The sequence below is a fragment of the Carettochelys insculpta genome, chromosome 24 (genome assembly GCF_033958435.1).
Source record: "Carettochelys insculpta isolate YL-2023 chromosome 24, ASM3395843v1, whole genome shotgun sequence".
NCBI classification, from domain to species: domain Eukaryota; kingdom Metazoa; phylum Chordata; order Testudines; family Carettochelyidae; genus Carettochelys; species Carettochelys insculpta.
In genome coordinates this window covers 18,393,212-18,415,115 of record NC_134160.1, presented here as the reverse complement: position 1 = coordinate 18,415,115, position 21,904 = coordinate 18,393,212, and the positions used below count along the sequence as shown (strand labels likewise).

The 21,904-nt window shown below is 61.2% G+C and overlaps 2 protein-coding genes across 9 annotated transcripts in view; both read right to left on the bottom strand.

Annotated features, from left to right (window-relative positions):
- Positions 1 to 267: 267 nt before the first annotated feature.
- SLFNL1 (schlafen like 1) lies at positions 268 to 4,348 on the bottom strand. Its single transcript, XM_074976066.1, has 3 exons — positions 3,935 to 4,348; positions 1,851 to 2,519; positions 268 to 399 (listed from the first exon to the last, which is right to left on the bottom strand). The coding sequence occupies exons 1-3, from the start codon at positions 4,346 to 4,348 to the stop codon at positions 268 to 270; spliced, it is 1,215 nt and encodes a 404-aa protein (XP_074832167.1).
- Positions 4,349 to 12,317: 7,969 nt separating this feature from the next.
- Positions 12,318 to 21,904, bottom strand: part of SCMH1 (Scm polycomb group protein homolog 1) — a 148,695-nt gene continuing 139,108 nt past the window's right edge. For 6 of the 8 annotated variants that reach the window (XM_074976226.1, XM_074976227.1, XM_074976222.1 and 3 more), the window contains 3 exons: positions 18,850 to 19,053; positions 17,027 to 17,169; positions 12,318 to 14,262 (listed from right to left, as the gene is read on the bottom strand). In XM_074976226.1, coding sequence (XP_074832327.1) covers positions 14,137 to 14,262; positions 17,027 to 17,169; positions 18,850 to 19,053 — 473 coding nt within the window. In that variant the 3' untranslated portion in view covers positions 12,318 to 14,136. Of the gene's footprint in view, positions 14,263 to 17,026; positions 17,170 to 18,849; positions 19,054 to 21,904 lie in introns of those variants that run through there. The other 2 variants (XR_012642415.1, XM_074976228.1) reach the window with 2 other exon arrangements.

Genomic DNA, 21,904 nt, shown 5'->3' with positions numbered 1-21,904 from the left:
AAGGGCAGTGCTGGCCCTTGTGGTTTTGCAACCTCCTGCTGAGAGGGACCAGCGATGCACAAAGTCCAGGTGGGGCTATGTTCCCACCCATGGCGCTGCAGGACAAGACGCTGCCACGAGGCAAACGCAGCTGTGCTCACCCTGGGCCGGGCTTGGCCTGGAAACAAATTTACTTTCAAATTCATGCAGATCTGCAGGGACTGACATTTTCCTTGCTCCATCCCCCCTCCCCTGGCTCCAGTCAGGTGGTGCCGGCGCTGCTGTCGCTCACAGGATGGTGCACAATCTGGACTTGGGGTTCAGGCTGTGCTGCTGGTTGAGCTGGTGCTGCAGCCTCTCCTTCTCCTCCATTAACCCTTTTATCCGCTCCTGCAGCTTCTGCACTTCCCCCGTCCATTTCTGAGCAGGTACAAGAGTAGAGTCACTTTCTCTGCCTGAGCCCGGGCAGCAGCTACGGGCTGATTCCAGGGCCTTGCCGTGGGCACCTCTGCCATCTACAGACCCCCACACAACTGGCATTTGAGGCGGGAGGCACCGCAGTGTGTCTAGGCGGGGCAGGACTGCTGGCTCGCCAGTGAGCTGTTCCGAGTCCTGAGCCATGATTCTCAGTGTAGGTAGAACCCAGGCCCCCTTGCACCCAGGGGTGTTGAGCTGGGGCCGAGGGCTGCGTGGCCCGGAGCAGGACTTACTGCCAGGCTGGGCCGCTGGGCCATGAGGTATCACTAGTCCACGGCCTTTGGAGCAAGCAGGGACACTCCCTGCCCAGCCTGGGGGGCAAGCTTGTTTTCGCAAATACAGGCTGGTGTGACTCGGGTTCCCCCCAGCACTGGCTTTAGGGCCGAGACCCCCTGAAGGTGCAGGTTTCTCCTCCTTGCCCACCCCATCCCAGCCCCCTGCTAGGTGGCTGAGCCCCACCTGGAGGGGTCCTTTGGGGAGCTGAGCCCTGAGCCTTGCCCCTTCCCTCAGCACTTCATTCCTCGGCGCGGCAGGTTGTGGGGCAGCGGCAGCAGCGCCAGTGAGGCCAGGTAGCAGGAGGCTTCACGCTGCCCACCTCCCCTTTGTGGCTGGTTAAGGGCCAGGTTCCCAGCCCTGGGCCACGTCTGCCCCCCCTTATGAGACCTAGGCCAAGCTGTGGGGCTTCTCCCTGAGCGCAATCCTGTCTCAGCCCGCAAGCGGGGGCCGGGGTACTGCATGGCCCAGCCCAGCCCAGCCCAAGGCCCACAGCAACCCCAGGCCCGGCCTCCACCAGCGGGGTGCCAGAAACCTGCTTCTGTTATTGTTCTGGTGGGAGTGGGGAGGTGGCTGCATTTAATAGTGATCAGGCTGAGAAGCTGCACAGCCACCCAGTGTGCACTTCCGCTCTGACCCATCTGTGACTGGGGTGTCCGTGAAGTGGGGATGCACCTTTAATACTGCACGGGGCCTTTCAGGCACTCCCGGCCCCTCTCGCACCCGCGGGACCTTGGAGAGCAGCTGGGCTGGTTTGTGCACAGGCTCCATGTGGCTTTGTCACATGACATGTAAGGGGAACAAAACCTGGACAGCTGGAAGGGACAGAGTGGGCATTGGCAATCGCTGTAATTGTGTCCAGCCTCGGCTGCCTCCAGCCTGCAAGCGGGGGGGGCGTGCTTGGCACCAGCTTGCTAGAAGTCAGTGGCCTGGAGGGTCAAACCACCTGCTCAGGGCTTTGCCTCGGGCCCCTGGCTGAGAGCAGCCACAGCTGGGTGAACCTCAGCCTCGTACTGGTTGCATGGGATGAACCCCGCTGTGGCCCCGTTCAGCAAGGGGGAGGGGCAGGCTGCCGGGCAGGCTCACCTTGCACGGACTAGCAGCACCTGCATGCCAGTTACCTGCCTGCACCACTCCTGGATGGCGCTCCCTGAGAGCGGTCCCTGGATGCTGCCGTCCCGGCGCAGGTACACCTCCCCCTGGTCGGTTTCGTAGAGCAGCAGCTCCCCCTGCGGCCTGGGCAGGTGGACGCTGAGCCGGATCACCTTGAGGAAGATGCCGGTGTCTTCGGCTGTGACCACCGGGATGAAGGCCAGGGTGTAAGCGTCAGGGAAGACCTGTGGCTTGAACCCTTTCAGGATGGCGTCAACGAGCAAGCGGATGCGGTCCTCCTCCTTGTGCCCGCAGCGCACCCCCTGCACCAGGCCGCTGTCCTCCACCCCCACAAAGAGGCTGCCCCCCTCGCTGTTGAGGAAGGCGCACATGTACTTGCGGATGTGGTGCTTGAGGGTGACGCTCAGGTACTCGCCCCTGCCCCGCTTGAACTCCACGTTCCTGGTTTCGCTCCCCATGAAGGCGCCGTAGAACAAGCGCTCCTGGCCCACGATCTCCCGCTGGACAATGGCGCTGTCTGATCTGGTGCCGCTGAGAGCAGAGGCCGGGCGCTCCCCCAGCTTGCGGGCTGGAGAGGGGCTCTTCCGGTGCGGGCTGGGCTGGCCTTCCTCAGCCCCCCACGACCGGCCCAGCACAGGTGACTCTGGGGCGCTGACCCCCGTCATCTTTGTGTCGCTCTGCAGGGCCAGAAAGCTGGGCGGTCACGTTCAGGGACAGAGCTGGAGGCGGCACAGCAAGGGGGTGACCCTGCCCACCACAGCCAGGCTTAGAGCAGCACAAGGGCCTCAAGCACAACGTGCGGCTCCACCGCGCTTGGGCTGCAGGAAGTGACTGCGCCCAGCTCTGCCCTGTGAGTTGCGGCTGGGCTCCTCCTGCGCCTTGTACTGCTGCCAGAAGCAGGCCAGGGCCAGCCGCACCCTCTCCTGGTGCAGCAGCTCCAGAACCCCACTTCCCTAGGCAAACCCCTGGAGGCCTGGGGCTTCCAGCCTGGCCTGAGGCCTGGGCGGAGGTGTGACAACCCAAAGGGCCCCGCCTGGCCCTGGCCAACAGGCGACGCTGGGAGGGGGACTGCGTGGCCGTTTAGCAGGACATGGCAGGGGCCTGAGCAGGGGCCATGGAAGGCTCTGGGCCCAGGCCTTCGGTCTAGTCACACACGTCAGGGGCCTGGCTGCCAGAGGAGCAGGGGGCACATTCTCCAGTCTGGGCCTGGCTGGGCTCTGGGGTAGCTGCTGGCCTGAGAGTCTGCACTTCTGCCCTGAGGTATGGGAGGAGCCCCAGGGTGTCTGTCAGCCCACGCTGGCCTGTTCTCTAGTCCAGCTCCCTGGACCCTGCTGCTGGGCCCTTCCCTGGGCACACCGAGTGCTGGGTGCCCTGACGTCTCTGCCTGTCCCCGGGGCCCAAGAGCCCTGCTGGACTCGTTGCGTCTCACGTTAGCATCTGTAGCAAAGAGTCCACAAGGCCAAGGACACCCTTGGTAGCTCCAGAACCCCCAGTGTTGCTGGGTCCTGCCTCAGACATGGCCCAGACCCATGGCGGGACAGGCCCAGCTCGACCAGACTGGAAGGTGGTGAAAGCTCTGGGGTGGAGCACAGGAAGGAGCAGATGCCAGCTGCTGGCTGCGCTGGGCTGGGCTGGGCTGGCTCGGGAGGGGGACTGTAGTAACAAGTCAGTGAAAGGCAGCAGCACTGGCTCCATGGGGGTTCTGGGCACAGGGGCGGGGGTGGCAGGAGGCAGGCCCTGGCCATGATGCACAGGTGAGGGGCCACCCTGCAGCCATGGAAGCGGGCCTGAGCAGGGCACAGCATGGGAGTAAAGGGGAAGCTCTGCCATGTTCCAGAGCCAGGCCAGGGAGGTTGCAGTGCATGCGGAGGGCCCAGCAAATTGCAGGCGGTACCATGGGCCGGCCCTCGGACAGCAGCTACACGACTGCTCCGGCACCAGGACAAGGCAGCTCAGCTCAGGGATGCAGGGAGCAAGGGCAGGCTCAGGACAGGGCTTAGCACTTCCAGGCAATAGGGCCACCCGCACAGGGAGCTCAATACCACGACCACGTATCCAGCCACGCCCCCCGCGCCTGTCACCCAGGGCCTACCTCCTGGCACGTCCTCGAGCTGGGTGAGGCCTTCCTGCTTTCCCCAACCACCAAGGTTTTCCCTCTCACCACCAGCTCCCGCAGAAGATGGGTCTCTGTGTCCGAGGCCACCTGCAGCTGCTTCAGGACAGACTCCAGGCTCAGTGCAGTGGCCACCTGCACCAAGGCGTAGGCCCGTCTGGGCTTCTTCACCACCTCGATGTCGTGGCGTTGCAGGGGGAGGCTGGCTGTGCCCAGCATGTCCTTCAGCATGCTGCAAAGAACCTCCCGCGAGTACTTGGGGTTCAGGTTCCCAATGTAGAGGGTGTAGCTGTGAGTCAGGCCAGAGTGCGCCTCCTCCACGGCCCCTGCCAACAGCTCCTCGGCTGGCTCCTGCGGCGGCTGCTCTGGCAGCGGGGCTGGGCAGGAGTCCATTGTGCAGAACCCCATCCAGCTCCCTGCCGGAACCGTGCTCCAGCACCGGGCCGTCAGGCAGCAAGACTAGCAGTGGCTGTTTTCCATCGAGCTGCCTCTGCACCCGGTTGCCGGGCTGCCATGACAAACCCAAAGGCACTGCTCCACCTGCAAGAGACCGCCAATGGCTGCAGGCCCTGCACAGGCTCACGTGCTGCAAGGCGTGAGCCAGGGCGCGGGCAGATCCTTCAGCTCCACCCAGAATGGCATAGTGAGGCCCCGTGCGTCCATGCCTGGCCCCAGCGTGCAGAGCGCCACAGGGTTTGCTGTTGAGCTGCTGCTGGCTAGGGGAGCGTCACGCCCAGCGTTAGGGGCTGGGCTGATGGGGCCTGGGGTGCTGCCAGCAAACCTGCAAAACAGGAGAACGTCAGGCCAGAGCTGCTGGGAACCAGGCCACCACTGAGCTGTGACAGCAGCACGGGGCCTGGGCCGACATCCATTCCCCAAGGGGTCCCTCCTGGCATGGCAGTCCCTGAGGTGATGGGCCCAGTTCAGGGCTGCTAGGAGGAGGCGGAGGATGGCAGCCTGGGTAGCTGCCTATCCACGCACCCTGGCTGCATAGCACCCTGCCCTGGGGAATGTGACGGGCAGCGCGGTAGACCCCAGAGCAGCTCTGTGCTCACCTGCCCCACCCCCCCCGGTCACCCACCAGGCTTTGCAGCTCCCTGCCAACATGCGCCTGCAGCAGAGGGCTAGTGGGAGGCCAGAGCCCCACAAGAATTTAGACTCCTGAGCGCTGTGAAGAAAGCTGAACACTTTTAGATGGGGGGGGCAAGTGACTAGACCAAGACCCCACAAGGAATCAGTGGCAGAGCAGTCACTTGCCTCCAAGCCAGGCCCCTGCTCATAGGCACTTCAGCCTACCTCAGTGCAGCAGTGCCCCCCCCCCAGCCTCCCAGCCAGCTGATGTAAAACTACTGGTCCAGGGGGTGGGGGTTTGGGAGTGGCTGTGAATGCTGGCACCGCGGCAGCCCTATGGGGTTGGGGTGGGGGCATCAGAGCTGCATTAGCGCTGGTGCACCTTTCTGGTCAGGCCAGGGCTGTGAGGGCCGGGCCTAGTGTGGCACAGGCCCCAGCATGCAAAGAATGCGCAGTCCTGAGTACAGGGCCGTGGCGCCTTCCCAGGGAGCCCATGTTTTCCAAAGGGCCCAGGGCACGCCCCCCCCCCCCCCCCGCCCAAAAAAAACCCACCACACACACATTGCTGCCCACCTGGGGCTGGCCTAGCTGCTCTGCCATTGGCCTGCCCCTCCACGGACGGCTGTGCTCGCCCAGGGGGTCACACCCCACATCGCTGGCACTACTGGGCCACATGCCCCCCCCAGTAACACACTGTGCTGGCTGCTCCCCGCCAAGGAGAAAGGGATGTGGCAATGAGAAAGCCAGACCTGAACCTGGCAGTGCCCAGGAGCCAGTTCGGCTGGTCAGCCAGACTGACAACCAGCCGAGCAGATGTGGGGGGTGGGTGGGTGTGGGTGCCAGGCTCGGGCGAGTGGGGCCAGAGCAGGTGGCAGCCAGGGCCAGCGACGGGGCTCGGAGCAGTGGGCCCAGTGCAGGGCGACACCCCCAGCCCAGAGCCTGGCAGGCCAGACTGAGATTGAGGGGCGGGGGGTGTCCTGCCACCAAGCACCTGAGGGCCTGTGTCCAGCTGGCAGCACAGAGCAGGCCTGGGCCAGGCCCTGGGTTGTGGGCAGCACACAGTGAGCTGCCCTGGCCTCCCAGAGATGCTGTTTGCACCCCCTCCCCCCACCCGCCCTCCAGAGCCAGCTGATGGGCTGAATTTCACCTTTCCATTTTATTACATGATTGCTGATTAATGACTCGGATTTGCCTTGAACTGTTCCTGGACTATGGCCACCCCAGTCCCTGCCCCAAGTGACAATGAGATGTGGGGTGGGGGAAAGGGGGCTGAACCCCCAGGAATCCTGAGCCCAGGGGAAGGGCAGCCAGGGCAGGGAGGCCTCTGGTAAGGGAAGTGCGAGTGGGGACGCAGGTCCTTTTGCGCAGCAGCGGGGGGAAGTGTAGGCAACAGGGAAGTTCCTGGCTGTAGCAGGACCATCCCCTGCCCACACCAAGGACATATCAAGTGTGACCTACTGGGCCGGCTGCAGCTGAGGCCTAAAGCTCAACCATCAAGCAGCTCCTGCTCAGCTAGATAACCCGGCTACAACCCAACGAAGACACAGCTGCACTTGAGGTGTTTTGAGAGCAGAACACGGCAGCATCGTTCCCTGGGAAATAACATCTCCTGGTCAGTCTGGTGAGGCTGGTGCTGTGCCTGGGGTGGGGCTTTGGGGATGAGCAGGGCCGGCAGCCCTGCCCCCACTTGCCGCACAGCTCCCCAGCTTTCCTGTGGCACCCTGGGCTGGCCAGAGCAGGAGTTCCCTGGGGCCAGCCTGGGGCAGGGGGCTCTGAGTGGTCAGAAATCACAGCCCAGCAAAGCACAGCTGGTGCACAGCGCTTGGAAAGAGCAGCATCTTCAGAGCCTGCCATTGGCCCCACAGGCTGTGTGCCACTCCCAGCATCCCGCCCAGGCCAGCAGCTGGCTCCCTCCCTCTGAACAGAACAATACCTGGGCGCAGGCCAAGCGCACTACAGCCTGGCCCTGGGGCTTAGGGCTTTGTCTCAGCTCAGGCTCCGTGGGAAGCTCCTGTCCCTTCCTACCTCCCCAGGATCTCAGAAGAGCCAGGAACCAGGAGCTGGGTGACAGCAGTCAGGACAGTCACTCTCAGAGTCCCCGGTGCCTCCAGCCCGGGCTTTCCCTCGCCCTGCTCTGCACCAGGGCTCTGAATTGTGAGGTCACAGCATCCCCACCAGTGAGGCGCCAGTGGCAGCGTGCGAAGGCCTCCAGGCCGGGGGCACGCGGAGGAGTGCTACTCCCTGCCCTGGACCTGAGTGGTTCCCAGTGTTCGGAGAAGAGGACAGAGCCTGGAGTCAGGTCTGTTCTGTGGTGCAACCCTGTTTATTTACAAGGAACGGACACTGTTTCCCTGCACTTAGGAGAAGACACAGCTGCAGAAATCCAAGCCTGCTTTCCAGCCAGTCCTGTGCCCAAGGGACTCTCAGCATCTTTGCAGGGTCACATGCCTACTGCTTCCCCATCTTTCCAGTCCTGTCTCGCCCAGCCCACAGCCCGCCCAGCCAATGCCCCAAGATCTGCACCTGGGCCCCGGGTGCCCCTCGCCTTCCACCAGCCTTAGCGCTTGTTCATGCCCCCAGGTGGACTTAGGGCTGTCACTTCTATTGGTTCAATTCTCATTGATGAGCCACCAAACTGCTCCCCACGAAGGCAGAAGGACATGTGACGATCCTGCCCACCACCCTCTGCAAGATCTGGGACTGTCAGGGAGCCTCACACAGCTGCGGGCGGCCACCAGCGCCCTCCATTAGCCCATACTCTGCACAAGGGCTGTCAATGTCAGCTGCGAACAATGGCCTCCTGTGCAGCCCATTTCCCTACGGCCATGGGCTGCAGTGACCCCAGAGCCATGCAGCCGCCAGAAATTATTATAGGACACTGGACTGGGCCAGTTCCAGTAAGACCCGCCAGCTCCAGCCCCAGAGAGGGCAGTGAGGACAAGCAGGTAAGAGCTACAACCAGCCTGGACCATAGACAAGAGGAGGGGCAAAGCCAGAGGAGTGGGGAATAGACCCAGGGTGAGGTGTGAGGGGCGGAGGGGGAAGGCGAGGCGGACACAGGGAGTGAGGCAGGATGGTGTGGGGCGAAGGCCTGAGGGCAGAGGCAGGGTGATAGGGCAAAAGGCAGACACTGGGGACGGCCGGGGGACAAAGCAATGGAGCATGGCCATGGAATGGCAGGAGCAGGGGGCTGAGGGACGCTGCAGTGGACTAGCAGGAGCAGGAGGCTGAGGAACATGGTTGTGAAGCAGTGGGAGGAGGGAGCTGAGGGTTGTGGTGGTGGAGTGGTGGGAGCAGGGGGCTGAAGGACGTGGCTGTGGAGCGGCGGGAGCAGGGGCTGTGCGACGCGGCGGCGGAGTGGTGGGAGCAAGGGGCTGAAGGACGTGGCTGTGGGATGGGAGCAGGGGCTGTGCGATGCGGTGGTGGAGTGGTGGGAGCAAGGGGCTGAAAGACGTGGCTGTGGGATGGGAGCAGGGGCTGTGCGACGCGGCGGTGGAGTGGTGGGAGCAAGGGGCTGAAGGACGTGGCTGTGGAGCGGCGGGAGCAGGGGCTGTGCGACGCGGCGGCGGAGTGGTGGGAGCAGGGGGCTGAAGGACGTGGCTGTGGGATGGGAGCAGGGGCTGTGCGACGCGGCGGCGGAGTGGTGGGAGCAAGGGGCTGAAGGACGTGGCTGTGGAGCGGCGGGAGCAGGGGCTGTGCAACGCGGCGGCGGAGTGGTGGGAGCAGGGGGCTGAAGGACATCGCTGTGGGATGGGAGCAGGGGGCTGTGCGACGCGGCGGCGGAGTGGTGGGAGCAAGGGGCTGAAGGACGTGGCTGTGGGATGGGAGCAGGGGCTGTGCGATGCGGTGGTGGAGTGGTGAGAGCAAGGGGCTGAAGGACGTGGCTGTGGAGCGGCGGGAGCAGGGGCTGTGCGACGCGGCGGTGGAGTGGTGGGAGCAAGGGGCTGAAGGACGTGGCTGTGGGATGGGAGCAGGGGGCTGTGCGACACGGTGGTGGAGTGGTGGGAGCAAGGGGCTGAAGGACGTGGCTGTGGGATGGGAGCAGGGGCTGTGCGATGCGGTGGTGGAGTGGTGGGAGCAAGGGGCTGAAGGACGTGGCTGTGGGATGGGAGCAGGGGCTGTGCGATGCGGCGGCGGAGTGGTGGGAGCAAGGGGCTGAAGGACGTGGCTGTGGGATGGGAGCAGGGGCTGTGCGATGCGGCGGCGGAGTGGTGGGAGCAAGGGGCTGAAGGACGTGGCTGTGGGATGGGAGCAGGGGCTGTGCGATGCGGCGGCGGAGTGGTGGGAGCAAGGGGCTGAAGGACGTGGCTGTGGGATGGGAGCAGGGGCTGTGTGACGCGGCGGCGGAGTGGTGGGAGCAGGGGGCTGAAGGACATCGTTGTGGGATGGGAGCAGGGGGCTGTGCGACGCGGCGGCGGAGTGGTGGGAGCAAGGGGCTGAAGGACATCGCTGTGGGATGGGAGCAGGAGCTGTGCGACATGGTGGTGGAGTGGTGGGAGCAGGGGGCTGAAGGACATCGTTGTGGGATGGGAGCAGGGGGCTGTGCGACGCGGCGGCGGAGTGGTGGGAGCAAGGGGCTGAAGGACATCGCTGTGGGATGGGAGCAGGGGCTGTGCGACGTGGCAGCGGAGTGGTGGGAGCAAGGGGCTGAAAGACGTGGCTGTGGGATGGGAGCAGGGGCTGTGCGACGCAGCGGTGGAGTGGTGGGAGCAAGGGGCTGAAGGACGTGGCTGTGGGACGGGAGCAGGGGCTGTGCGACGCAGCGGTGGAGTGGTGGGAGCAAGGGGCTGAAAGACGTGGCTGTGGGATGGGAGCAGGGGCTGTGCGACGCGGCAGTGGAGTGGTGGGAGCAAGGGGCTGAAGGACGTGGCTGTGGGACGGGAGCAGGGGCTGTGCGACGCAGCGGTGGAGTGGTGGGAGCAAGGGGCTGAAGGACGTGGCTGTGGAGCGGCGGGAGCAGGGGCTGTGCAACGCGGCGGTGGAGTGGTGGGAGCAAGGGGCTGAAGGACGTGGCTGTGGGATGGGAGCAGGGGCTGTGCGACGCGGCGGTGGAGTGGTGAGAGCAAGGGGCTGAAGGACGTGGCTGTGGGATGGGAGCAGGGGCTGTGCGACGCGGCGGCGGAGTGGTGGGAGCAAGGGGCTGAAGGACGTGGCTGTGGAGCGGCGGGAGCAGGGGCTGTGCGACGCGGCGGTGGAGTGGTGGGAGCAAGGGGCTGAAGGACATCGCTGTGGGATGGGAGCAGGGGCTGTGCGACGCGGCGGTGGAGTGGTGAGAGCAAGGGGCTGAAGGACGTGGCTGTGGAGCGGCGGGAGCAGGGGCTGTGCGATGCGGCGGTGGAGTGGTGGGAGCAAGGGGCTGAAGGACGTGGCTGTGGAGCGGCGGGAGCAGGGGCTGTGCGATGCGGCGGTGGAGTGGTGGGAGCAAGGGGCTGAAGGACGTGGCTGTGGAGCGGCGGGAGCAAGGGCTGTGCGACGCGGCAGTGGAGTGGTGGGAGCAAGGGGCTGAAGGACATGGCTGTGGGATGGGAGCAGGGGCTGTGCGACGCGGCGGTGGAGTGGTGAGAGCAAGGGGCTGAAGGACGTGGCTGTGGAGCGGCGGGAGCAGGGGCTGTGCGACGCGGCGGCGGAGTGGTGGGAGCAAGGGGCTGAAGGACATCGCTGTGGGATGGGAGCAGGGGGCTGTGCGACGCGGCGGTGGAGTGGTGGGAGCAAGGGGCTGAAGGACGTGGCTGTGGAGCGGCGGGAGCAGGGGCTGTGCGATGCGGCGGTGGAGTAGTGGGAGCAAGGGGCTGAAGGACATCGCTGTGGGATGGGAGCAGGGGCTGTGCGACGTGGCAGCGGAGTGGTGGGAGCAAGGGGCTGAAGGACGTGGCTGTGGGATGGGAGCAGGGGCTGTGCGACGCGGCAGCGGAGTGGTGGGAGCAAGGGGCTGAAGGACGTGGCTGTGGAGCGGCGGGAGCAGGGGCTGTGCGACGCGGCGGTGGAGTGGTGGGAGCAAGGGGCTGAAGGACGTGGCTGTGGGATGGGAGCAGGGGCTGTGCGACACGGCGGCGGAGTGGTGGGAGCAAGGGGCTGAAGGACGTGGCTGTGGAGCAGCAGGAGCAGGGGGCTGTAGGAAGGGAGCAGGGGGATGTGCGATGGTGGTGGAGTGGTGGGAGCAGTGTGCTGAGGGAAGAGGCTCAGGTGGGGGTGGAGGATGGGCAGTCAGAGCAGCACAAGGAAGACAGTTTTGGGGCACTGGAAGGAGGTGCTGGTGCTGCCCCTGGCCTGCCAGCTGAGCTCTGCCAGGTGGGCACCCCCGTGCTGGGGAGCCAGCTCTGCAAACAGCCCCGCTTCCAGCACTGCAGAGTTCTGTCCCAAGGTGTGGGGCCAATTCCTGTGCCTTTGGGGCCATCCTGTCAACGTAGAGAAATCACTTCTGTGCCAAACTTCCAGGGTAGCACAACCCCTTCATTGGCAATGGGGCACCAGCCCTCGCCCTAAGATGCCACCTGCCTAGCAGGACACCTGCCCAGGACGCTCCAGTCAGCAGCATGTCAGAAGCCCCAGAGCGAGCAGGGCTGCACCCCTCACCAGAAGACTGGCCGTGCGGAGGCTCTGGTGAGGCAACACAGCTGTCAGGGCAGAGGAACCCAGCCGGAGCCAAACCCTTTTGGAGGCAGGTGAGCAGCCAGAGCCAGAGCCAGGAGCAGTGCCGGGGCAGCAGGCGCAGTGTGGTGCTGAGCTCATGGCCAGAGCAGGGCTGTGGCTGCTGGTGGAAAAAGCCTCGGTAAATGCACTGCACTCCCTGAGCGGCTCTGGGACCGGAGGTCCCTGTGCAGCCCAGCCCGGGGAGCCAGAGCCACCTCAGCCGAACACGGGGCAAGCAGGCAGTGCCCTGAACAGCTCATGCCAGCGCCCACCTCCAGCTCAGCTGCAGCCGGAGGCAGAGACAGGCACTGCGTCAAAGCTGCCAGGAGCAGAATACTGCGGGGCACTTCAGTTCTGCGACCCCGCAGCAGCCAAGCCGCTGCTACAGGCCCAGCCAGGCGGCCTGCTGGGATTGGATTGCGCTGCCTGCGGCCTTTAAAAGGAGCCTGACCTAGAAACCATGGCCGGGCTGGAGGCTGCCAATGGCACCTTCTACTCACCACGTGGCAGCCGCTGCTAGAGCCTGAGAGCCTTCCCTGCCTCGAGGAGCACCTGCGGGGCGGGGCCGGGCCCCTCGCTGCGTGAGGGGAGGTGCCAGGCTGCTGGGGGCTGGGCAGCAGCTGGCACCTCAGAGCCTCTGGAACCACCGCACACAGCCAGCCAAACGTTACTCTTTTATTTATAGACAAAATAAGTGCAGAGGCGAGTGAGCGCCGGCTGATGCGCTCCGGGGACCTGCCTGCCAGAGCCCCATCTCCAGCGGGGCAGCGGCAAAAGAACAGGGGGAGCTGAGGGGGAGGCTCCTGGCGGCCGCATCTCTCACGTCCATCGTGCTGTGCTGGGAACAGCCGCTGGGATTTAGCTGAGACCTTGCTGTACGTGTGGGCTTTCCCTCCCATGCCCGAGGGGCAGTGGGGCCAGCGTAAGAGTGCCCACAGCACTGCGCCCAGCGAGCCTGGCGCATGCGTGCCCTGGCTGGGGGAGGACAGACGTGCTCGTGATGGAGATTTCGAGCCACCTGGCCCCTTTGGTCACCGTGGGCAGCAGGCTGTGGCCCAAGCCCTGCCTGGCCCTTGGAGCTACTCAGGGGTGCCCGGGGGCGGGGCAGGGCAGGGCTTCCTTCTGCTTGACACATGCCAGGCAGTGAGGCTGTGCAGAGCATTACCCAGACCTTGCATTCCAGGGCTCCAGCGGCTATGGTGAAGCACCTGCTCCCACTGGAGTTCATGGAAAAGTTCCCAGGGGCTCCCTCGGGAGCTGGCTCCTGCCCCCAGCAGGCGGGGGGCACCTGGCTGGTTAGGTTCTGCTCTGCCGCACTTCTCTCCCGTTGCCGCTCTCAGCTGTGCGACGGGGGGGTGGGGGGGTCGCTGAAGTGCCATTGCAAATCAATACATTCCACGTGTGCCGGCCAGGCGCTGGGCCAGGCCCGGGAAGGGCAGAGAGGGGTGGCGTGCCAGCAGTTGTGCTCCTACTGTCCCACAACCACGCCCCCCCATCACACAGCCCTGGCACCTGCTGACGACTGATGGGCTCAAATGGAGAGCTCCGAGCGCTGTGATTTCATAACAGATTATAAACATTTCATTGTTGCTCCCCAACCGATGAGACCTTAAAAAAGAGAAGAATTCATCAGGGCACCTGCCCAGGCTCACGGGAAAGGCGTCTGTCGGCTCTGGGCTCTCACCGGCCACCGAGCTTCCCTCCTGGGCAGAAATAAATACAGAGGAATTCCCAGCTAGGCATCGCCAGCACGAGAGAGTCGCCCTGGGCTGGAAGACCTAGCCAAGGAGAAATGGCTGCTGTCTCCAGACAGCTTGTGTGAGCATGCTCTGGGCTCCCATCTTCCATGCACAGCCCTTTACAAAACGCTGGGCATGAGGTGGGCACCATTTTAAGTATGCCGTAGTGCTACTAAGAGGGCGTCTGCAACTCCAGAAGCTGGGTGCTCCCACCCTGTCCAGCCTGGCAGAGAGGTGTGGAAAATCCCAGCATTGTCGGATCTCTGGCAGAGGTGTCTACCTTATTTCCAGCACAGGGAAACGAGGCTGGGCTGGAACGGGCAGGCCAGGAGCCGAGGGACCTGGGGCAGAGGACAAACACGAGAGTCACGCACTCCTGCAGGGGAAGAGAGGGCAAAGGATCCAGAAGAGCAGAAGCCCAGAGCTCTGCCAAACAGGGTCTCCATCCCCTGTGCAGCAGGGGCAGGCGTCGGGGGGATGCAAGGGAAGAGTTCTGTCTGCATCAGGACGTCCACAAGTCTAGTCTCTTTGGTCCCCCGGGGAGCCAGCCAATGGTCTGTCTCCTTTCACATGCCACTGTGCTCCTGCAGTGGAAGAGAGGGGCTGGTGGATCCACGTAGCGATCTGCAAGCCTTTCTGGGCCATGTCTGCCTGCGGTGGCTGCCTGCGTACCAGTCTGCAGGAGCTGCGGCTGGGCGTGGCCGGAAGCACGGTGTGTCCACAGCCTGTGCCAGGTAGCCCTCAGAACTTGCCTTGCTTTAGCTTGTCGATGTGGTAGGTGAGCTTCAGCGCCGGGCCCAGCTTCAGCCCCATGTACTTCATCATCATGTCGCTGCGCAGCAGCAGCAAGGCTTTGCCGTCGATCTCCTGGCACCAGGAGGAAGAGAAGATCAGTGTTAGGGAAGCTCCTTGGCCCTAGACCCTGGCCCCAGCTGCCCCATCCTTGGCCCCGTCACTGCCCAGCACCGCTGCAGCACTGTGGGAAGGCACTGTCGGGTGCTGGCCCTGGTCTGGGCAGCACTTCCTTCCCCACGGTGCTCTAGGTTCTCAGTGGCCCCTGGCTGAGGCCAGCCTAACAAGTGTCTGTGGCAGCCATTTCCCAGGCATCCCTCCCCACCCACCGCTCCGGGGCTCCCCACAGCCTAGGAGTGCAGCCCCAGCCCGGCCGCTCCAAGAGGCAGGAATCCCTCCCAGCTGCTGTCCTGGGCTGGAATCGCCGACCCTTCCCGCTGTGCGGGTGGTGTGGGTGGCACTGCCGTCCTGAAAGGAGAAAACCATTCTCCAAGCAGCACGGCGGCTCTCTCCCTCCCTGTCTCGGCCCAGCAGGAAATCGCGGTGCTCAACCCCGCCCCCCGGCCGCCAGAGCTGCAGCACTGGCCTATGCGGAGGGGACTGAGCAAGGACACGCCAGGCCGGGCTGTTGAGATGGTTGGCAGAGCCCTACTCCAGCCATAGCCTGACGGGGCATGCACTCGATCAGCCCTTCTTAAGCTGTGGCCCATGGCCCACAGGGGGCTGCTCACGTCACACTGACTCCCTTCCCTTGTTTCCAGCTGTTCATGAGGCTACGCAGGCTCTCCACTGCAAAGCGCAGCCTCATGGCCCTGTGGAAGCCAGCTGGAAATAAGGCTCTGGCCGGCAAGAGACGAAGTCAGGAAAGGAAAGTGCCTTCTGCAGCACCCAGACATTTGGAACACCCACTTCCATGCCAGCCACTGCTGTGAGTACCACAGGGAGGCGGGGGACTGCCACGGAAAGGGAAGTGATGTGCTGGGTCCCTCGTCAGCCCCCTCATGTCTGGAGAGTGTTTGCTAACCCCAGGCCTGGGCCTCCTCCTTCATTCTTGTGGACGGGCTGGCAAGGTGCCGCAGGAGGGGGGATGTTAGCAGGGAAGCTGCCATGCTCCCAAATGAATGCTGAAAGTATAGACATGAATGTGAAACTGATTAAACTGCTACTCAGAGGACCCTGGCATGTGTCAATGCCAAATCCCACCCCTCAGGCACTTTGGGTTACAGCCTGTGTGAGCTAATACCCTCACCCAACGTGGCCAGACAGTCCAGGATGTAGCCTAAGGGAACAGCGTTCAACCCCTACAACAGCAGGTCTCTGCCTGGCGGGGCCAGGTTTCTGGAAAGTCTGAGCTAACCCTGGGTGCAGCCTCCAGCTGGAGGCAGAGTACTGCTGTGATGTTCCACGTCATCAGCCAGCCCCACATCATGCATGTCAAGCTCCTTCTCTGAGCACAGGGGCGGGTGGTTACGCCACATCAAATGACGGAAGAACCCTTTCTGAGCACGCGCCACTGGCATCGGCTGAATTTAGCAATTTAGCACGTGCCCACACCTGGTGACATCACCACCTACTGTTCTCTGTGGCTGGCTAGGCCAGGAGCTTGGAGGCTGTCAGCAGGACAGTTTCCACGGGGAAGATTTTAGGTGCCTCACTGAAACACACAGAAAACCCTCTACTAACACCACACTCTACCTAAACCAAACCACCAGCTACTGTGATCTGAGGGCTCTGAAACCTTCATGCCAAACTGCACTACCCTGCAAAGGGCAGTTCCTTTTTTGTAATGAAAAGGGCACCCCTCTCTGAACAGCAGAGCCTGGCCTGCGGCATTAGCCCCGGGTGAAGCACCAGGCACTAACCGCACATAAGGTAAGAAGTATCTTCCACTTCCGTGCCATCTGTGCTGCCACCTGCACAAATGTGTCTCCCACCCCACCCCAGTAGCCCCCACTGGGCCTCCCTCAATGGCTGAGATCACAAAGATTGCACAGTTTCAAAAAGTCCCCCCAAGTCAGGACATGCGGCGCTCCCCCTGCACTCAGGGGGCATAAGGCCTGAGCCAGCCAGGTAGTGGCCATTCACTGCAGGCGCTCCAGGAAAGCAATTAAACGTGAGAAGGGCCACGGATGTCCTGTGAGATGAGAGACAGGCTTGGAATTAAGCCTGTGCTTCAGTGCTCTGCTGGAACACAGCCAGGTCCTGGCACCGTGTAGGTTCAGCAGCACACAATGGGTTTCTGGGGTCTCCTCCCTTGAAACATTAACCAGACACCCTCCCAGCAAAGGGCTGCAGGGCTCTGCATTGAACAGGGCGCACAATGATGTACAGACATGAAAACTTCCAAGCCAACCCGGCCTGTGGAGAGACCTTATCACCCAATGGGATTCCCCACGGAGAGACAATGCCCAGCAGGGAAGGCGCATTTTAAGGTTCCAGGCACGACATCATCTCAGTAAAAGGAGTAAACAGTAAGTGGTCCTGGCCTCTGCTTTTGGTGGTGCAGACCTTGTGCCTAACTCCGGCTGACAGGTGGGAGACCCGCACAGCTCACAGCCCTGCGGTGCGACACAGAGGGCTGGTCAATGCGCTGCCCAGTCTCTCCTAGGAATACATGGAGATGTTCACACCATATCAGTCACTTCCAACAAACAAAATGGCACCAGGCAGGACCAGGACACCGCTAGGTTTGATCTCGCCAAACACAACACTGGAGAATGCACATTGGGGAGTGACTGGCTGGAGAACTGGGCTTCTCTGCCTCCGTCTCTGACTGTGAGACCTAGCACACCCCAGAGAATCCGGCCCTCCAGCTGGACATACACACAGCGATACTTACGTGTTTTCGAAAGAGGTCAGCATGGGGTCCCAGCTGTGGATCAGCTTCTCGTACAAAATGCATCACATCCTCCACAGCCCAGGTAGAGGGGTCTCGGCTGTTCAGCCGGGAAGTGTCTCTAGGTCCTAGGTATCTGTCAGAGCCTGAAGGGTGACACAGCCAGGTAGACAGTTAGTTAGGGCAGCGGTATTGTGGACAATTCCTAAATTATTTTTAGGAATAAGGATCCTTTCGAAGACGGGGTTTACTGTCTACGCTGCCTTTTTTCCTTCAAAAGAATCTCTTCCAAAACCAGATTATGCAAATGAAGCCCGAGAGAGGTAAGTGCCTCATTTGTATTTTCAATTTTCCTCATTTGCATTCCTGTTTTGCAAGATGAATACAAGGGTGGATGTAGCCTTAGTGCTGGCAGTTAAATTGAGAGAAAAGTTCCAGTTTACTGGGACAAGAAGAAAGCAGCAGAGCTGGCAGGAGAGAGCAGTTTGTACATAGGGAAGGACTAGAGCATGTCTAAACTACCCTCCAGATCAATAGGAACCAATCGATCCAGTATAGGCCGATTTACTGTCTGTAGCATAGACACGATAAAGCTAAGCCTCTCCTTTTCAACTCCAGTAATCCAGCAGAACGAGAAGTGCTGGCAGAGTCAGTGGGAGAGGGTCTGCCATTGACTCACCGCAGTGAAGATAGCATAGTAAGTAGATCTAAGTACGTCGACTTCAGCAATGTTATTCACATAGCTGAAGTTGCGGAACTTAGCTCTGTATCCCACAGTAGTGTAGACGAGGCCAAGGAATTACCTGTCCTAGTCTGACATCTGTAGACACTAGTGGGACTTCAAATGCCTACTGAGCTCCGGGTTTGTCAAGCTGGCCTTTGTCAACTGGAGTCTTTTCATTTGTTAAAGGTAATCCAAAGAAATACCAAAAATATGTTAAAGCGACAAAACAGCTTGCCTGGGTAAGGTCAGGAAAAGCCAAGTAAGGGCTGAACGTAATCCACACACACAGACTGAAGGCTCTCTCCTGAGTGCTGTTTTGTGCGACCTTGGCATGCCATTAGCCATCTGTGTTTGCACATGCGATGTCCAGTTCCCCATGGCTCTGCAGCCTCTGTGCACTCTGTTCCCTTCACGGGCTTCCTCTGCACAGCTGCCTCTTGAGCAGTTCTCAGCCACACACTCTGGAGCATCTCGACTGTTGGCCCTAGCTGTGCACAGCGCCATGGAGAAGGGACCAAACTCGTAGGTGGGCTGTACTGCAGCTGGCTTTAGCCCTCACAGCCTCGGGGATGTCATGCACACAAATCACACATCATTTTGTTATGTGCAGATGGATTGGGCATGAAAGCTGACTTACTGCATCAAGCAGCTTCGCTGCCACTGCGCTCCATGCCAGCTGTTTCATAACTCCCACCATATAACCGATGTATCACTCGTGACTGGCGAGCCCACCCAGCTAGGTTCACCTCTTCCATCCATTAGCTGTCCCCTCTGCCCCCCATTCCCCCGGCCTGTGCTCATGCATTCCAGCCCATTCAGCTCTCCCTTCTCTATTCCACATCCATTCAGCAACTGATTCGTTACCCAAACTGCTGCAACTTCCACATCCCAACCTAACCACCAAGAGCTGCACGCTCAGCCACCTAGCTTGTCATTGCACTGACCCCTGCTGCCAGAGAGCCACTGATTGTCTATTCACCAAGGCACCAGCTATCGCCAAACATCTGTCAAACAAGCTGCCTGGCTTTGGGTCCTGGCTGGAATCAGAAAGGTGGAATGGAAGCTAGCAGAGCTCCATGCAGCCATGTGGAAGGTGACTTACCCCCAGAGCTGAGCCTACGCAAGCCAGAAGCATTGCCCTGAGTGAGGCTGGAGGGCTGGTGCAGATGCCTGTATCCCTGCAAGCGGTAGTCTCTGGAGCTCCTGCTGGGGCTGGAGGAGTTGACAGAGTTCAAGGCGGAGTCCATGGGGTCCAGGCGAGGTTCCAGGGGACCTGGGAGGCTGTCTCCCAGAACAAAGGTTTCACCTGTAAGGCACCAAGCTGCAGTCAGAACCCAACTGCAAGCAGGAGCATGCAGCACGTAGTTACAATGGAGGAACAGCCAAGGAAAAATCAGAAACAAAGAGTCTAGGGGCTGCAGTGTGGTGCTTGTCTAGCAAGTTTCAGTCCTGCTGCTCTGGAGCACCATCCAGCTGCAGCTATGGCCCCCACCAGGATGCACGCACTGCCTGTTCCTTTTTTAGCTTCAACCCCAGTCCCGTCCTGCGCGCACACACATTCTCCCACAATGCTTCCATGCGCATCTTCCTTTGTCCACCAGTGGCATCCATGCGTGGGAAGTCACTTGGGCTAAATGTGACTGGCAGGGCTCCCCAAACCCACGCAGGAGGGGAGTACCCTCTGCAGCTCACAGTTCCACAACTGGGAGTATGGCCTCTCGACCAGAAGCACTGTGCTCTTTCGCTCTCTCTATCACCTTGTCACCCACTACTATGAACCTCCCCCCAGACGAGCCCGCAGTGGTTGGGACTTGGGTCACTGAGCGAATGGGCTCCCCTGCTCCCCCTCCCCACACGTTTGATAGCTTGCGAGGACAGCAGTGCTGGTGGCAACTTGCCAAGCCCAGATGGGATGCTGGGCTCCAAAGCCCTGCCTGCTTTGCTTGTCCTTACTGCTGGCCCCAACAAGTCAAGAGGCCAGGCCTTGCTCTACGCACAGCACTCGGAGATGGGGAAGGGGGCCCAGAGCTACAGGACAGGACTCAACCCACACAGAGTCACTCCCTTGCTGCAGGCACTGAGCCTCTGGGATGGGCTTGGGTTTTCCTGCCATTAGCACAGGCTTTTTAAAGACACTGCCACAGTCTTTCCCTGACACAGAAAGCCCCGGGAGGGCTCTGGGCACACACAAACCTGGGACCCAACAAGCTGTAGTTCTCATTAATACAGGTTTCCCAGAAGTTCTTGCAAAGGGAGACCGGAAGGCCCTGGCCTGTGGCTGGGCCTTAGCAGAGCAGTTACAGCAGCTAGTAATGTGATTGCAGAGCTCGAGCCAGGCATTTGCAGCTGTGATTAACGGACACGCGCACACCCCCTCACCTCCCCTGGTGCCAGAGCAAGGGAGCGGGCGGCAGGGAGCTTTCAGTGCAGACAGAGGATTGGAATTCACTCTCTCCCTAGCTCCACTAGAAGCAGAATTTATTGGCCTCCAGAGCTCCTGCCAGGTTCTTGTTCCCAGATGACAGGGGAAGGCTGGAGGTGGGGGGAGAAGGGGGGCGGTACCTTGTTCTGGATGGTTATATGCTTGTCGAGATGAGCTACAGCTTAAGCCAGTGCCATTAATGCCACAGGATACTCTCGTCTGCTGTGCAAGGCTCTCGAACGTTCAGGCTAGATTCTGACTGAGGGAACGGCTCCAGAGTAGGTCCTTGCAACAGACCTGCTAAGTCTAACTGAGCAAGACAATGGCGAATGGACCAAAGTGCATTGTCTTTGCACCACGGGTTGTGCTTTGCAGCCATCACAGCACGCGCTCTCCAAACTGGCAACTTCTTCCAGAGCCAGCAAGTGACTCACACAATTCTGAGTTCTCTCAGCTGCCAGCTGGCCAGGCACCCCTCCCCTCTGCCGGGGCCTGAGAGGAGGGTGACGTGAAACCTGGGCGGCTGTTCCTCCTGGGACCTGGGTTTTTCCGTGGGCTGCAGAAAATGACTTCGTGAGAGACAAACCAGCCAGCGCCCAGAGCGATGATGTGGGGTTGGGAACAGAGGCAGAAGGTGGGTAGCTGAGTAACAAAACCCACATAGCAATCACTGGGCTCCAATCCCCAGCGAGCGAGACCACATTGCAGCCGTGCTGGAACTGCCGAGCCAGGGGACTGATGAGCTTACAGCTGCTGAAGAGGTAATAAGTTCTTTAGTGCCCTCTTCCACAGCTGCAGCAAAAGTGCTCCTATGGCTCTGTCATTCCAGTACAGCTGCAACATGGTCTCACTGGCTCCATCGATGGGGTTTCCACAGTGGTAGGAGTGCACAGTTGATTCCTAACTCCAACTCACTTACTCAGAGATGCATGAAAGGCAAAGGAGGGCAGAAATGCCAGGAATGCCACTGCGGCAGCAAAGTCCAGGCCTCGGATCCAGGTGATGGACGTGCTCTTGCCTACACTCAGTTCGGTGGCCAACAGCTGGGACAAGACAACTTGCATTTTTCACCCCCATTTGGGGATCTGCCCTGAGCATGGGAGCATCTGACTTTGATCGACATCCAATGCGCTTTGCAGGCTTCAGCCCTAAGGCTGACTGCAAGATGCTCAAGTGCCAGGGGATGGGGAGGAGAATGAAGTATTCCGAAGATCCCCACCCAGGTTTTCCCAGCCTGAAGGCAGAAACACGCCGGGCGAGCGGGTGAGAGGATTTCACATGTTGTTCCACACTGCCACTCTGACTTTCTCCTGGGCGTATGCTGCCAGAAGACCCACCTACCTCCACATCTGTGAAGTGCCACGAGGGCTCTTGCAGCAGCAGAAGAGGTTACCCACCCGGGGCAGTAACTGCAGGGTTCTAAGATGTGTGTCCCTGTGGGTGCTGCACTCCAGATGACGGTGTATCCTGCTGTCATTGATCGGTAGCAGAGTCCCCATGGGTTGCGTGTGTGCAGTAGGTGTCTCGCAGTGCCATGCCTAGTGCATGCATGACCGAATCCCTCCAATTCCCATAGAGATCCCAGTACTAACGGCAGCAGTGCTGTGGAGGCCATCAGTTGTTTCTATTGACCCCAGGAGGGGAATCCCCTCACCTTTAGAAGACAAGCTTTATGCACAGTCATTTTCCTGCGCTTTAGTAATACACGTTTCACTTGTTATGAACAGGTTAGTTG

What these genes read in the sequence shown, in the direction of transcription:
- SLFNL1 (XM_074976066.1), bottom strand. Translation starts at nt 4,348, where the DNA reads ATGGACTCCTGCCCAGCCCCGCTGCCAGAGCAGCCGCCGCAGGAGCCA. An exon ending in GCTCGAGGACGTGCCAGGAG is followed by an intron (nt 2,520 to 3,934) that starts GTAGGCCCTGGG and finishes CTGGCCCTGCAG; the next exon opens with AGCGACACAAAGATGACGGG. An exon ending in TCCAGGAGTGGTGCAGGCAG is followed by an intron (nt 400 to 1,850) that starts GTAACTGGCATG and finishes GTACCTGCTCAG; the next exon opens with AAATGGACGGGGGAAGTGCA.